The 14,503-nt window shown below is 40.7% G+C and overlaps 1 protein-coding gene across 1 annotated transcript in view; it reads left to right on the top strand.

Annotated features, from left to right (window-relative positions):
* gnal (guanine nucleotide binding protein (G protein), alpha activating activity polypeptide, olfactory type) overlaps positions 1 to 14,503 on the top strand; it is a 105,034-nt gene that overhangs the window by 82,983 nt on the left and 7,548 nt on the right. Inside the window, exon 10 of the mRNA XM_053611915.1 lies at positions 11,213 to 11,343. Within this exon, the coding sequence (XP_053467890.1) occupies positions 11,213 to 11,343 (131 nt within the window). The remainder of the gene's footprint in view (positions 1 to 11,212; positions 11,344 to 14,503) is intronic.

The raw sequence follows: 14,503 nt of genomic DNA, 5'->3' as shown, positions 1-14,503 counted from the left end.
CAGATATGTAATATTGGATCATCCATCCATCCAGCTTCTACCACTTACTCCTTTTCAGGGTCACGGGGAACCTGGAGTCTATCCCAGGGAGCATCAGGCACTAGGCGGGGTACACCCTGGACAGGGTGCCAGTCCATCGCAGGGCACAATCACATGCACACTCACACACCCATGCTGGAGGAAACCCCTGCAGCATGGGGAGAACATGGGGAAAACATGCACACACATGGCCCCGGCGGGACTCAAACCCCGGACTCTGGACGTGTGAGGCGAACGTGCTAACCACTAAGCCACCATGCGGCCTATTGGATCATTTTAGGATTTGTGTGAAAACGTTATGATATTTGAGGTAATATTTATGCAGATATATAGAACATTTTAAAGGGTTCACAAACTTTCAAGCGCCACTGTATTTACAAGATTGTGATCCCATATTTTGTTGTTAATTCTATTTCTTTGTTTACACATTCTTTCATTCATTCATTTCCAGATTTCTCCCAAATCATGTCTTTGTCAGTTCCCAATAGCCTGTTCTCCCCAGGCACACAGCAGCTACCAACTCATAGCAATGAATGGCTGTGCCATCATCAGGAGTCAAACTTGTGATGACTCCCAATGATAGGGCAAATCCAATGTTGATGCGGCACCTAGGGAGCCCCTGACCCCCAAATGTATCAGAAAAATGTTCATTACCAGAAGCTTGTCAACACAGTGGGTACTAGTGGGATTTGGAGGTCAAAATGAAGTGTAGTAGCTCCTGCGCATCCCAATGCTTTGAAAACTTTTACTTTTTTTCCTGGTAACTAGTAATCTTAAATAACATTTTACTAAATAAACAAAAAGCAATCCCCTAAAAGATAACATGAGCCGAGATAAGATGTACCTTTGTTGATCCCCTGTAGGGGAAATGAAAAATTTGACACAGCAGCACAAGTAGGATGAGTAACATCAAAGAAAGAAAGAAAGTAAAGAATTTCCATAAATACCTATACAATAGAAATGATAGAAATAATAGAAACAATAAAACAGATTTGTGTGTATGTACATATGATAGAGTTCTATTTGTATATGTACATGTTCAATATCCTCATTATTTTTATATATATATATATATATATATATATATATATATATATATATTAGGGATGTCACGAGAACCGATACTTCGATACCAAGTCGGTACCAACATTCTTAAAACGCAATTCTTCCGGAACTGAAGGGGGCAGCTAATACTAATTTAATAATAATACACAGTCACCGACAATGACGTTCTTGAGTTTACTGTTTCTGTCAGCGTTACCTTTTATTCCCAACATGACCTCAGTCACCATCAAACAGAGGAGAAATCGTCCAGTGACTGAGGAAGAAAGTCCTCTAATTCAGGGGGGCATTTTATATTAAACACTGTGGAGATCAAACAGTGCTGCACGAGCACAAACTTATGTTTATATCCAAAATGCTCCACTGTGTGTAAGGGGCAGGGGAAACTGGTGCAAGCTGCTTTTAAAATTTAGTTTAATTCCAGTTTATTGTCATTATATGGTATATTTGCACGCTTACAGTGTAACTTCCGTCGTTTATTATAATGGAAGTGATGTGTTAGTAACGAGGCCGCATTGCTCCTCATGCACAGTGATACACACTGGGAGCGAGAGTAAGATCTGTAATGCCTAATTAAAACATTATGATCAAAAGTAAACACAAGTAAAACAATGTGTCTAAAGGCAGTGAGTAATAGTAACCATAAGGGGCAGTGAAAGTGAGTTTTTATTATTAATTTAGGACTGTAGTTGCATCTACATAAAAAATAATGCATAAATACTATCTATATATATATATACTGTGTATATATATATATATATATATATATATATATATATATATATATATATATATATATAAAATGCTATATATATTTATTATTAAGTTTATTTTATTTATTTAGTTTATATTATATATACATGTTGTAGGGAATTTAGTCAGCGGTGGGCAGAGCACAGACACACAGGAGGCCGTTTCAGTGTTTTCCGTAGTGAAATCTTTATTCCGGACAGTCTGTGAGGGGTGTGTGGGTGCGCGTGTGTGTGTGCGCATTGAAGTGGGATCGTGTGGTGAGGGTCTCAGCCGTCTGCGGTTACAGCCACGGGGCGGAGCCTTCACTCGCATTTGCGTCGTCTGAAAAAAACAAACACACAACAGCGATTAGCAGACGTGCATTCGTCGAACATCTCCAGAAACATACCAGAGACTTGCGCACATGCACGCAGAGACTTCGCTCTCTCTTGTGAGTGGAATATCGCCCTTTTATACTCTCCCCTCGCCTGCTGGATGGTGGAATACTTCCGTGCGGTGCTCCAATCACCGGCCGTGTGTGTGTCGGCAGCCCCACCCCGCCGCCACGTGCTCTCTGGCCATCCAAAACATTGGTGGGGCTGAAGCGGAGCTGTCTCTTCCGCACCACCGCGGCAGTCTCGGGAGGAGCGATCTTTGTTTCCTGTGCGCCTGTCACCACAATATGCATTATTTTTTATGGATGCACAAAAAGCACCAAATTAAACTACAGCCCTAAATTAATAATATATATTCTGGTGTGTGTGTGTGTGTGTATTGGGTTCTCTTCTGTTTTGGACAAACAGTTGTGTAAAGTTTTTGTCTGAATTCATATTTGTAACACTCAGTTTGTGGATTTTATTTTAAATAAACAAAAGAATGGCACTGAAAGTTTGCCCTTCCCCTCCGATTAATCGATTAATCGAAAAACAATCGGCCAACTAATCGATTATGAAAATAATCATGAGTTGCAGCCCTAGTGTCAATGAAATCAATTAACTTTACTGAGCCTTAAATTCACTTTAAAGTGCAATTGCAATTTAATATGTCCAGAGACCATGTATTATATTAGTGAATGTTTGGTGATTGTGTTCATCTTTTGGCGACAAAATTGTACCATTTAGTAAGCCCTAATAATGAGATTTCTCAAAATTAATCCTTAATCATGGTAATTTTGGTTTATTGTATTTTCACCCCATTTGCACATATCCAAAGCCAACGTCTGTAACCCCTTTTCCCTGAATGGGGAATGAGATACTGCGTTAGTAGCTATGGGAACACCCCTGGGTGGTAATGATTGTCTGAAGCCCATATAGAACACGCAAATTCATTGGCTGATGGCGCTGATGCCGCCACTCACGGCGCTGCGTCACTCACGCTATATATATGTCGTGGCACCACCTTCTCCTCAGATTTCCACTGAAGAAGCCAGTGGAACGAGGAGCATGGCAGCCATGCAGCGTCTTGTTCCTCATTCAGGGAACAGGTGTTACATACATAACCCAGACGTTCCCTTTCATAGGTTCACGTTGACGCTGCGTCACTGACGCTATGGAAACATATGCCACTAACGTCATGCTCCAAGGGCTGCAATTTTAAGCTGGCCCATGCCTCAACAAAAGCCTATGCTTTTCTGACAAGAAAATGACAATGGTGCAAACAGACAGATCCTGGGAACCAGGAGTCAAATTCATGTCCAGATTGTAAAACTTGACAAAGGTGTGTGGAGAGGACCAACCTGCCACCATGCAAATGTCATTCAAAGAGACTTCCTTTAAGAAAGCCTTAGAAGAAGCCACAGTCCTGGTAGAGTGGGCTATAACACCTAGAGGCAAAGTGGCATCACTTGCCTCATAGGATAAAAAATAGCCCCTGGTATCCAGTGTGGCATTCTCTGTTTAGTGACAGCAAACCCCCTGCGGCTACCCCAAAACAAAGGAAGAGTTAGTCTGATTTACAATCCCAATTCCAAAAAAGTTGGGACACTGTGTAAAATGTAAATAAAAACAGAATGCAATGATTTGCAAATCTCATAAACCCAAATGTGACTCACAATAGAACATAGAAAACATATCAAATGTTTAAACTGAGTAAATGTACCATTTTAAGAAAAGAATGAAGTCATTTTGAATTTGATGGCTGTAACACATCTCAAAAAAGTTGGGACAGGGCAACAAAAGGGTGGAAAAGTAAGTGTTAATTGGCAACAGGTGAGTAACATGATTGGGTATAAAAAGCATATCGTAGAGAGGCAGAGTCTTTCAGAAGTAAAGATGGGCAGAGTCTGGAGGCGGGGGTGTAGATGAGTGCTGATTTGTGAATGGAGGGCAGAGCCGAAGAAGGCGAGTGGTAAGGAGGGCACTCCTGTGGGGAATTTTTACTAATGAATATTCTCTGTTGCTTCGAGGCGAGGATAAAAGATGGAAAGGCACGCACCTTGAGAGAGAAAACATGACGGCAAGCAGAGTGTGTGTGTGTGTGTGTGTGTGTGTGTGTGTGTGTGTGTGTGTGTGTGTGTGTGTATCTCGCTGTGAGACCCAAAAGAGAACACTAAAACAAAAAAAGTAATAAAGCACCGGAATGTTAAGGCTGCCTCTGTCTGCCTGCTTCCTTCTCCTTGGTCAACTTTGAAGCTGTCACACAGAGGTTCACCAATATGTGAAAAACTGCATCTACAATTTGAGGAACAATTTCAGAATAATGTTCCTCAACGTAAAATTGCAAAGACTATGAATATCTCATCATCTACACTACATAATATCATCAAAAGAATCCGAGAATTTGAAGAAATCTCTGTGCGTAAGGGACAAGGGTGAAAATCAGTATTGCATGCCTGTGATCTTCGGGTCCTCCGGCACTACATTAAAAACAGGCATGATTTTGTAATGGAAATCACTGCATGGGCTCAGAAACACCTCCAGAACTCATTGTCTGTGAACTCAGTTTGCCATGCCATCCATAAATGTTGGTTAAAGCTGTATCATGCAGAGAAGAAGCCATATGTGAACATGATCTAGAAACACCGCCGTTTCCTCTGGGCCAATGCTCATTAAAATGCACTGAGGCAAGGTGGGAAACTGTACTGTGGGAAGCCGAATCAAAATGTGAAATTCTTTTTGGAAACAATGGACAACGTGTCCTCTAAAATAAAGAAGACTAAAGAGGAGAGGGACCAGCCGGCTTTTTATCAGCGCTCAGTTCAAAAGCCTACATCTCTGATGGCATAGGGGTACATTAGTACCTATGGAATGGGCAGCTTGCACATATAGAAAGGCACCATCAATGCTGAAAGGTATATACAGGTTTTAGAGCAACAACGCTTCCATCCAGATTCCATCTAATATTTAGCTCTGAGAGACTCTGCCTCTGTAAGATACTCTTTTTATACCCAATCATGTTACTGACAGGGCGCACAGTGGCTTAGTGGTTAGCACGTTCGCCTCACACCGCCAGCGTTGGGGTTTGATTCCCGTGGCTCTGTGTGTGTGGAGTTTGCATATTCTCCCCGTGCTGCGGGGGTTTCCTCCGGGTACTCCGGTTTCCTCCCCCAGTCCAAAGACATGCATAGTATGGATGGACATGGACTGGCACCCTGTCCAGGGTGTACCCAGCCTTGTGCCTGATGCTCCCTGGGATAGGCTCCAGGTTCCCCCGCGACCCTGAAAAGGGGTAAGCGGTTAAAGATGGATGGATGGATGTTACTGACCTGTTGCTAATTAACTTAATTAGTTGCAAAATGTTCATCCAGCTGTTTCTTTTTAGTAACACCGTTTTGTTGTCCCCGTCCCAACTTTTTTGAGTTGTGTTGCAGCCATTAAATTCAAAATTACCTCATTTTTTCCTCAGTTTAAACATTTGACATGTTTTCTATGTTCTTTTGTGAATAACATGGGTTTTTGAGATTTGCAAATCATTGCATTTTGTTTTTATTTACATTTTACTCAGCATCCCAACTTTTTTGGAATTGGGGTTGTATGCCACTGGCTGGTGCGATCAACATAAATCCTCAAAGCTATTACTGGGCAAACCCTATGCAGTCTCACTGCGACATGAAAGGTAGAGGAGAAAACGACTGCATAACCACTACTTGAGGGTGAAAATGAGTGGAAGCAACCATAAGTACATAACCTAGTCTAGGTTGTAAAAAGACCTTAGCTAAACCAGGAGTGAAATCCATACAGGAAGTGTTCACTGACAGAGCCTGCAGGTCACCGATGCACTTGAGAGATGTCAAGGTCATCAAAAACACCACCTTAAAAGTCAAAATCTTTCCAGAGGCGGACTCCACAGGGTCAGACGGAGACATTCTAGGACTGTAGATAAGCCCCAAGAATGCACATTAGCCGGACGGAAAGGCCTTACCATCCCTGTACCAGAATGCAAATACCTTCCATTTATGGGCATACAACTTCCTTGTGGAACGAGCCCAGACATTCCGAATAGTCTCTTGCACTCCAGCAGAAAGCCCAGAATTGATCAAAGAACTTCGTTCAGCAGCCAAACCCAAAGCTTCCACATCCCTGGATGCCAAATTTTCCACTGCATCGGTGTTAACAGATCATCTCTGACCGGAATCTCCCAAGGGGAGGCTTCCTGTAGAGAGACGCATACAGACATGACCTCGGCTATGCATCTGCTAGAGCGTCTATTCCCAGAGGCACTGGGTGTGACAGAGAAAACCAAATAGGACACCGGGCTGCCTCACTCAAAGTGAACAGATCCACCTCTGTTCTACCTAAATGTTGCTATATCAGGTTCACTACCTGAGGGTGCAACATCCATTCCCCGGACCTCAGTCCGTGCCTCGACAGGATTGCCTAGACAGGATCTCGCTGCCAGATTGGCGACACCAGGTACATACACCGCTCTCAGAGACAGAAACTTGTTTTGTGTCCAGAGAAGAATATGACATGCTAGCAGAGACATGCAGTGCGACCGTAATCCCCCTTGGCGGTTTATGTTTGACATCACCGTCAAACATTGACAGGCAATTTATGTGCCAAGAGAGATATCTGCCCTTTCTGACTACATAGGCTGGGTGACCATCATTCCCGAGATCATGCCCCAGCCATTCAGTGAAGCCATCCGCACGAGACCCTTACTAAACAGTGAGCAGGCCAGGATGGACGAGGCCCTGTAGATTTTGCCCACCATTGGAATGCTCTCATATGAAGCAGGCCCAATGGGAGTAAGGCAGCTGCCGTGAGACCCAGCAGCCTGCGGCACAGACCCACATTGACATTCTGACCTAGCCTGAAATGAGTCAGGCATGCGCGAAGAGATTCCACACAAGCAGGAGACAGTTGTGCCTGCATTGAGCATGAGTCTGCTGCCTCGGCAGAAGCGCACTTTTCTGGAAAATTGGTCTGAGGCCCAGTGCTCGCAAATGACCGAAAATTCTGTCCTAGCTGCCAAGCTAGGGTCCAACTGGGCTAAAATCAGCCAGTCGTTGAGGTAGTTCAGTACATGGATGCCTTGAAATCTCAGCAGAGCCGATGCAGCATCCATGCACTTTGTGAAAGTGCGAGGTGCCAGTGCTAGATTGAAAGGAAACACCTGAAATCGTTGTTTCCACTTTGCCCCCGAAAGCGAACCTGAGGAACTTTCCTGTGTCTCCGAACATTTCACATGTGAAAATAAGTGACTTTCAGATCCATCATGACAAACCAGTCTCCTGGTTGTATCTGTGATAGAATGTCTTTCCACATCTGCATCTTGAACCTGCACTTCGCAAGCATGTAGTTCAGGCAATGCAGGTCCAGAATAGGATGCAGACTTCCATCCTTCTTCGGTATGAGAAAATAGTGACTGTAAAACCTGCTCTGTTCTTCTAAAGGAGGAACTTCCTCCTTCAGGCGTACAGTGAGAGGTGGTCTCCACTGGGGACCAGGGTGAATTGGGCCACACTTTTTAGACTCAACTCTGGTTCTAGCTCCTCTCTCTCAGGAACCACCGACAGGAACTGCTTCTCTCCAAGGTTTCAGAAGATTGAGATGGTATATTTGAAGTGTATTGCCTCTGTCTGTTTGCCTAACCTCATTGTTGACTTCTCTGACTGACTATGTGACCTCAAATGGTCCTTGCCACTTGCCCTACCACAAGTAATTTAGAGTTGAATTTCATTTTTGCTAGAAGGTTTCTCTTCCCAGTTTTCCCTACTGATGTCTAAGATACCGCAAGGCTTATGCACAATAATTCAAAAGGGGGTTAACCCCGTGGGGGCTTGCGGGACCTCTCGTACTGTAAATAACAGGAGTTCAAGCTACCTATCCCAATTACGCACATCATCGTAAACAAACTTACTAATCTTATTTTAGGTGTGTGATTAAAGTTTTCGACCAGCCCATCCATCTGTGTATGGTAAATTCTGGTGCAAATCGATTTTAATCCCCAGTAATTTGTAAAGTTTGCATAGTGTCCATGAAATAAACATCATGCCCTGGTCAGTCAGGATCTGTTTCTGTATCCCGAGTCGGCAGATAACACAAAAGCAAAAAACCAACATTACATGCTATGTTGCGCAGAGGAACTGCTTCCAGGTATCACATTGCATAATCCACCAGCACTAACACAAAGTGATATCCTCACATCCACCTTTTAAAATAGGTGACAGTTTAGTGTTTTGTCCTGACCCAAATGCCCAGCCATGGGATTATGGTGAGCCACCGGGAATAACATTTTCTGATGGCTCTTCGGGTCGGGTCGTCTCTTCTTTAATTCACGTTTCCTGTGTAACTCGATATAACCTATCCTTAATAATTTCAAAGTAGGGGAAGGAGATCATAATGTTGGGCTGAACTTGCTGCCCATCAATTACTTTCACTTGGTCGAACACACAATTCAGAATGGCCAATGCCCAAAATGGCTGATATAGTTAAATTTGGTATCATTCGACTAAGTATATCCTACTGAATCTAAACATACAAATTTCATGATTTTAGGACAAATTGTACATATGTTATAAGCAAAAATGTTTATATATCTCGTGACCAGTAGGTGGGGCTGTTATGAAACGGCAAATGTACCCTCAGGTCATGGATGTTATAAGACATAAACCAAGTTTGGTGTCAATACACCAAAGCATTGCGGAGATATAACCTCATGTTCATTTTGGCGTGCTCACCGTCATATTCGTTGATGCATTATATGTGAAAGATATGGTCTATCAAAAATCTTTGAATAACTTTTCAAAAAGTAGGTTTATAAAAAAATTAATCATGACGGCAATGAAATCGGAGATATATGTTTTGTTTGTCTTAATCCAAGGATTCTTTGAGCAAATGATCTGACACTTGAGTCTGTGATAAACATTTAAAAGTTACATCCACTTTTGTAAAAATAAAATTTGGTTTGATAACTGTAGTGCTACTGTAGACTGTAGGAGTACTGCCATCCCTCAAAGTTTAAAGTCTCTAGGCCTTACGGTTTGGTCTGCACTATCAGTTATAAGGCATAATAATAATAATAATAATAATAATAATAATAATAATAATAATAATAATCCATACAAAAACAATAGGGTTTCAGCACTTCGTGCTTGAACTCCTAATTAGTATATTTCCATTGCACTGTTGGGACATGAGTTGCATTTTCAGATATATATTGTGTCCTCTATTTTCTATTTTCTCAACAATAATTCTCAAAATAGGTATTTTTTTTAACCAAATCTATACCAGTTGCTAATTCTTCTCCATACTAAATCTAACAGCAAAGATATTTGATCAGAATATCAAATAATATGATTTGCCCCCTTGTTGTTTATAACAAATCACAAATGTTTTAATTACTAGGAATTATAAATAAATAATAGGAATTATTTAAATAATAGGAATTACTTGGTTATTTTGATAACATATGAAGATGACAGGATGGACAAGTACGTGACACGCTCTGGTTTTTGGTTAGCAAGAGTTCTTTTAATATGCTGTTGAACAGCAATATCCAGACTGGTTTGTTCGAGTAAGAGTACCATACTTACATCATGCAAGACAACTACATGAAAAACAGTCAGATATATACATTAGCTACTAACATATGTTTGTAAAAAACTATTACCTACAATAAGTGCAGTTACATGCAGCAATTCATGATAAAATATCTAGTTATGTTAGCTAACAGGCTCTTTACTTCTGGTTGCGAAGGCAATCCAGGAGCTTCTGTTCTTTTTTGTTGGAAATATTGCTGGGATCACTGTTTTTTTTTGTTGTTGTTTGTTTGTTTGTTTGTTTTTTATAACTTTCCTTAATTGGATTTTCATCAGCTCTGTTTGTATGTCCCTCTTATAGTCCTCTGGTTTGAAACGCTGGCTACATACCACAAAATGGCCAGTTTCTTTCCCACACCTGGCACTATATTCTGAAGGAATTTTCAGTTTTGACTTTCAAACTTTGATTGAAATTCTCTCAGATGGACTAAGTACATGTTTTTTGTACGCATGCAGTTAATGCATTTGGTCTATGAGAGAGGAAATCCCAATTTTTACTTAAGTATTTACTGCTGGGTAATAAACTTAGCCTTGTACTTAAACAGAACAAAATAGTAAAATCTTCCAAAATGGTGAGGCACTGAAGTTCAAAACTGTGCAACAGAATAGTTTTTGGTACGACAAACAACATATTAGATGCTACTGTTGTACAAGAGTGGCGGTGAATATTTTTATACTGATGTATTCATGAAAACACTGAAAAAATGAATTGCTTTGCAGTGTTTTCATGAAATTTGAGTGATTATACTGAGGACACTAATATTGATAATACTGATATACTGACGGCACTTTATATTGTTAATGACCTCGCTGCTTTGCTGGAGTTGCACATTACCGCTGTAAGCCGCATGTGAATAGCACTGTAATAAATTTTTGAGCACGGCCATCATGGAACTGACAGACAAAGCTGAATGTAAATTCAGAAAAGTAAATAATTTTTTAGTTTTTTATATTGTTTTTATCCAGCCTGAAATGTCATGAGTCTTAATCACTTGTACTAGTCATATCGCAAGTCAGAAAATGTGCTACTTAAGTTAAGTAATAACTGAAGTCTCCATCTCTGGCATGCTCCCTTCCAGACTTCTTATTTCACAAGTGAATATTTCAACATGCAGTATCAAATCATGACTCAAGCCATATTGGCATTGACATTTAAAAGTTGTATGGGGATTGATGTTGCCACTCCACAACCTCCAAAGAGTCCCTGCTACTTTTACGGAAATGATTATTCAATTTCAGACTGACACAGATACTCAATTAGGGTACATTAGGGTAGCTTTGGATACATGCGAATAACTGTATCATTCTGTATCACACCATCTGGTGGAAATGCAGTGAAAAGAAAGATTGTGGGTGTGTGCGAGTACTTGACTGTGTCTCTCTCTGTGACTCCTGCAGATTTTTACGGACCATCTCAGTGATCCTCTTTCTGAACAAACAGGACATGCTGGCAGAGAAGATCCTGGCTGGAAAATCCAAACTTGAAGATTACTTCCCTGAGTATACTCGCTATACAGTCCCACCTGATGGTAGCACCTTTTCAGTACTCTAAATGCTTGTTTTACTATCTAATTGGAGAGAAATCTTGGAATGTGTCCCAAAACGGTTATATGGCATACAGTTAGGTCACTAAATAATAAATTAAATGTACGTCCAATTTTGTCCAAAACACAAAAAACACTGTAACAATAAATGCAGGGAGCACAATGAATCATAATTCATAATCTCAATGTCTGCTGGTTTTTAATCATCCAAAAAACAGGTAGCAACAACTTATTGATGAGAGATCAGAGGAGATGAGAGATGAGTTGTACTCAAGTACAACCCCAATTCCGAAAAAGTTGGGACAGTATGGAAAATGCTAATAAAAACAAAGAGGAGTGATATGTAAATGTACTTTGACTTGTATTTGAACAAAAAACGTATAAAGACAAGGTATTTGATGTTTTACCTGATCAACTGCATAGGATTGTGAAGATAAACGTTTATATTTAAATTGATACATGCGACACGTTCCAAAAAAGTTGGGACAGGAGCAATTTAGGACTAATAGCAATGTGGCAAGTTGAAATAAAAAAGTGATGTGCAACAGGTGACGCAATCATCTAATCATAGTATATAAGGAGCCTCCAAAAAGGGCCTAGTCCTTCAAGAGCAAAGATCTGCCAACAGATGCGTCAGCAAATAATCCAACACTTTGAAAACAACCCATTGCCCAAGTCAACCAATTCCCCAAAGCAAATCGGTAGGATTTTGGGCATTTCACCTTCTACAGTACACAATACAATTAAAAGATTCAAGGAATCTGGTGAAATCTCAGTGCGTAAAGGGCAAGGCCGAAAACCACTTCTGAATGCACGTGATCTCTGATCCCTCAGACGTTGCTGTCTTAAAAACCGTCATGAGTCTATAATGCATATACTGCTCAGGAATATTTTGGTAAACCTTTATCAGTGAACACCATTTGCTGCTACATCCACAGATGCAAGTCAAGGCTTTACTATGCAAAGCAGAATCCATACATCAACACTGTCCAGAACTGCCACCGACCTCTCTGGGCTTGGTCTCATATGAGATGGACAGTAGCACAGGGGAATTGTGTTTTGTAATCCGATGAGTCAACATTTCAAATAGTTTTTAGACAAAACAGCCACTCTGTTCTCCGGGCCAAAGAGGAAAAGGACCATCCAAGTTATCAGCGTCACGTCCAAAAGCCAGTGTCTGTCATGGTATGGGGTGTGTCAGTCCCATGGCATGGGTAATGCACATCTGTGAGGGCACAATTAATGTAGAAAGATATGTACACATTTTGGAGCAACATATGCTGCCATCCAGCAGGACAATGCCAAACCACATTCTGCCCAGATTACAAGTGCATGGTTGCGTAAGCAGACCTACTAAAGCCATATTGGCATTGGTATTTACAGTGTCCTACACTAATATTGGAACCATTGGTAAATATGAGCAAAGAAGGCTGTGAAAAATTGTCTTTATTAACCTTTTGATCTTTTATTTTAAAAATTCACAAAAATTCTCTGATCTCATGGATATCAAACAGTTGCAAACACAACACAGGTTTATCCAAAAAAAAAATCTTTGTTAAATATAGGTGTCACAGTCATATAAATATGAGGTAACACATAGGCCAAATTCCCTTAGTCATTAAAGTAATATTAGTCCCTTAGTCACTAAAATAGCAGAACAGCATCGATTTCCATCCATAGCCAGGAACTTGAATCTGAGGCTATCATGACCACAGACTCACCAAAACTGGACAGTTGAAGACTGGAAAAAGACCAGGTGATTTTTGTTTCTAATTTTCAACTGTCCAGTTTGGGTGAGTCTGTGCCCATGATATTCATGTAAAATTCATGTAAATATTTCAAAGATTCTACTTTTCACTCAAGTTGTTGTCAATAATTTGTAATGAAAAATTATTGTATTAAATTAGAACAGAATGCAAAATATAAGCATTTTCACTAGTGGCCTCAGACTTTAAACCTCACTGTATTTAGGCTAACAACACTGTTTTAACATCTTTTGGTAAAGGGTGTGTTTTTAAGACTACTTCAAAAAGTCCTTTCTGATGTTACCTTTGAATATCACATTTGCAATGATGCTCTTAATATTGGGTTTTAAAGTAGTGTGTAAGATTTGGAAGGAGCATATAGCATTGTTACAGGAAACATTATTTATTAGTGGTGCTTGAAAAGCACTACTAGTGTTCTCTTGCATACTTACCACCCTACAAGATTGGCTCTAAAAAGTATTGGCGCCCTTCACGGCCGGCTCTAAAAGTATCGCCTCCATACACATCCGGCTCTAAAAAGTACTGGCGCCTGATTTGTCCTGCTCTAAAAAGTATTGCTGCCCTATCTGGCCGGCTCTCAAAAGTATTGGCACCCTACGCGGTCGGCTCTAAAAGTATTGCCGCCCTACATGACCAGCTCTAAAATTATTGCCTCCGTACACGTCCGGCTCTAAACGGTATTGGCGCCCAATCTGTCCAGCTCTAAAAAGTATTGGCGCCCTATCCGTCTGGCTCTCAGAAGTATTGGCGCCCTACGTGGTCGGCTCTGATGGTACCGGCGCCCTATGCGTCCGGCTCTAAAAAGTATCAGCGCCCGGTCTGACTGGCTCTCGAAAGTATTGGTGCCCTACGTGGCCAGCTCTCGAAAGTATTGAAGCACTATTCACATTTTCTTCAGGAAATGTACCAGTCTAGTTATTATTATTATTATTATTAGTGGTGTTTGAAAAGCACTACTATTGTTATCCTGCATACTTAACCCTCTTACCCCTTAGTTCCCACAGTATTATGTCCCACAACCCTATATTCCCCATAGAAACAGCACGCCAATCCTGAGTTCCCAGGCCAAAATTGGCCCCAAAATCAACATTTTAATTTGAACATTTTTAGGCCTTGAAACAACTTATAATAATGTATTTGTGTAATATTACTTTGAAAATGAAGCAGTTCAGTGTTTTTACTCCACTTAGAGCACAATTCTTAACTAGAGAAATGACGAAAAATGCTCGCTAAAATCCTTATACTCATTTAGAAGTACCATACGAGCATCAGCGTGGTCAATGCCTTTGAATAAATTCAAGTAAATAATAAATAAATAAATAAATGCATTTTAGCGCCAAAAGTCAAGTTTCTGGTGATAATCAGACCAGCAGGTAGTG

The sequence above is a fragment of the Ictalurus furcatus genome, chromosome 23 (genome assembly GCF_023375685.1).
Source record: "Ictalurus furcatus strain D&B chromosome 23, Billie_1.0, whole genome shotgun sequence".
Classification (NCBI taxonomy): domain Eukaryota; kingdom Metazoa; phylum Chordata; class Actinopteri; order Siluriformes; family Ictaluridae; genus Ictalurus; species Ictalurus furcatus.
The sequence above is the reverse complement of the archived record's forward strand: the minus strand, read 5'-3'. Positions and strand labels throughout refer to the sequence as shown.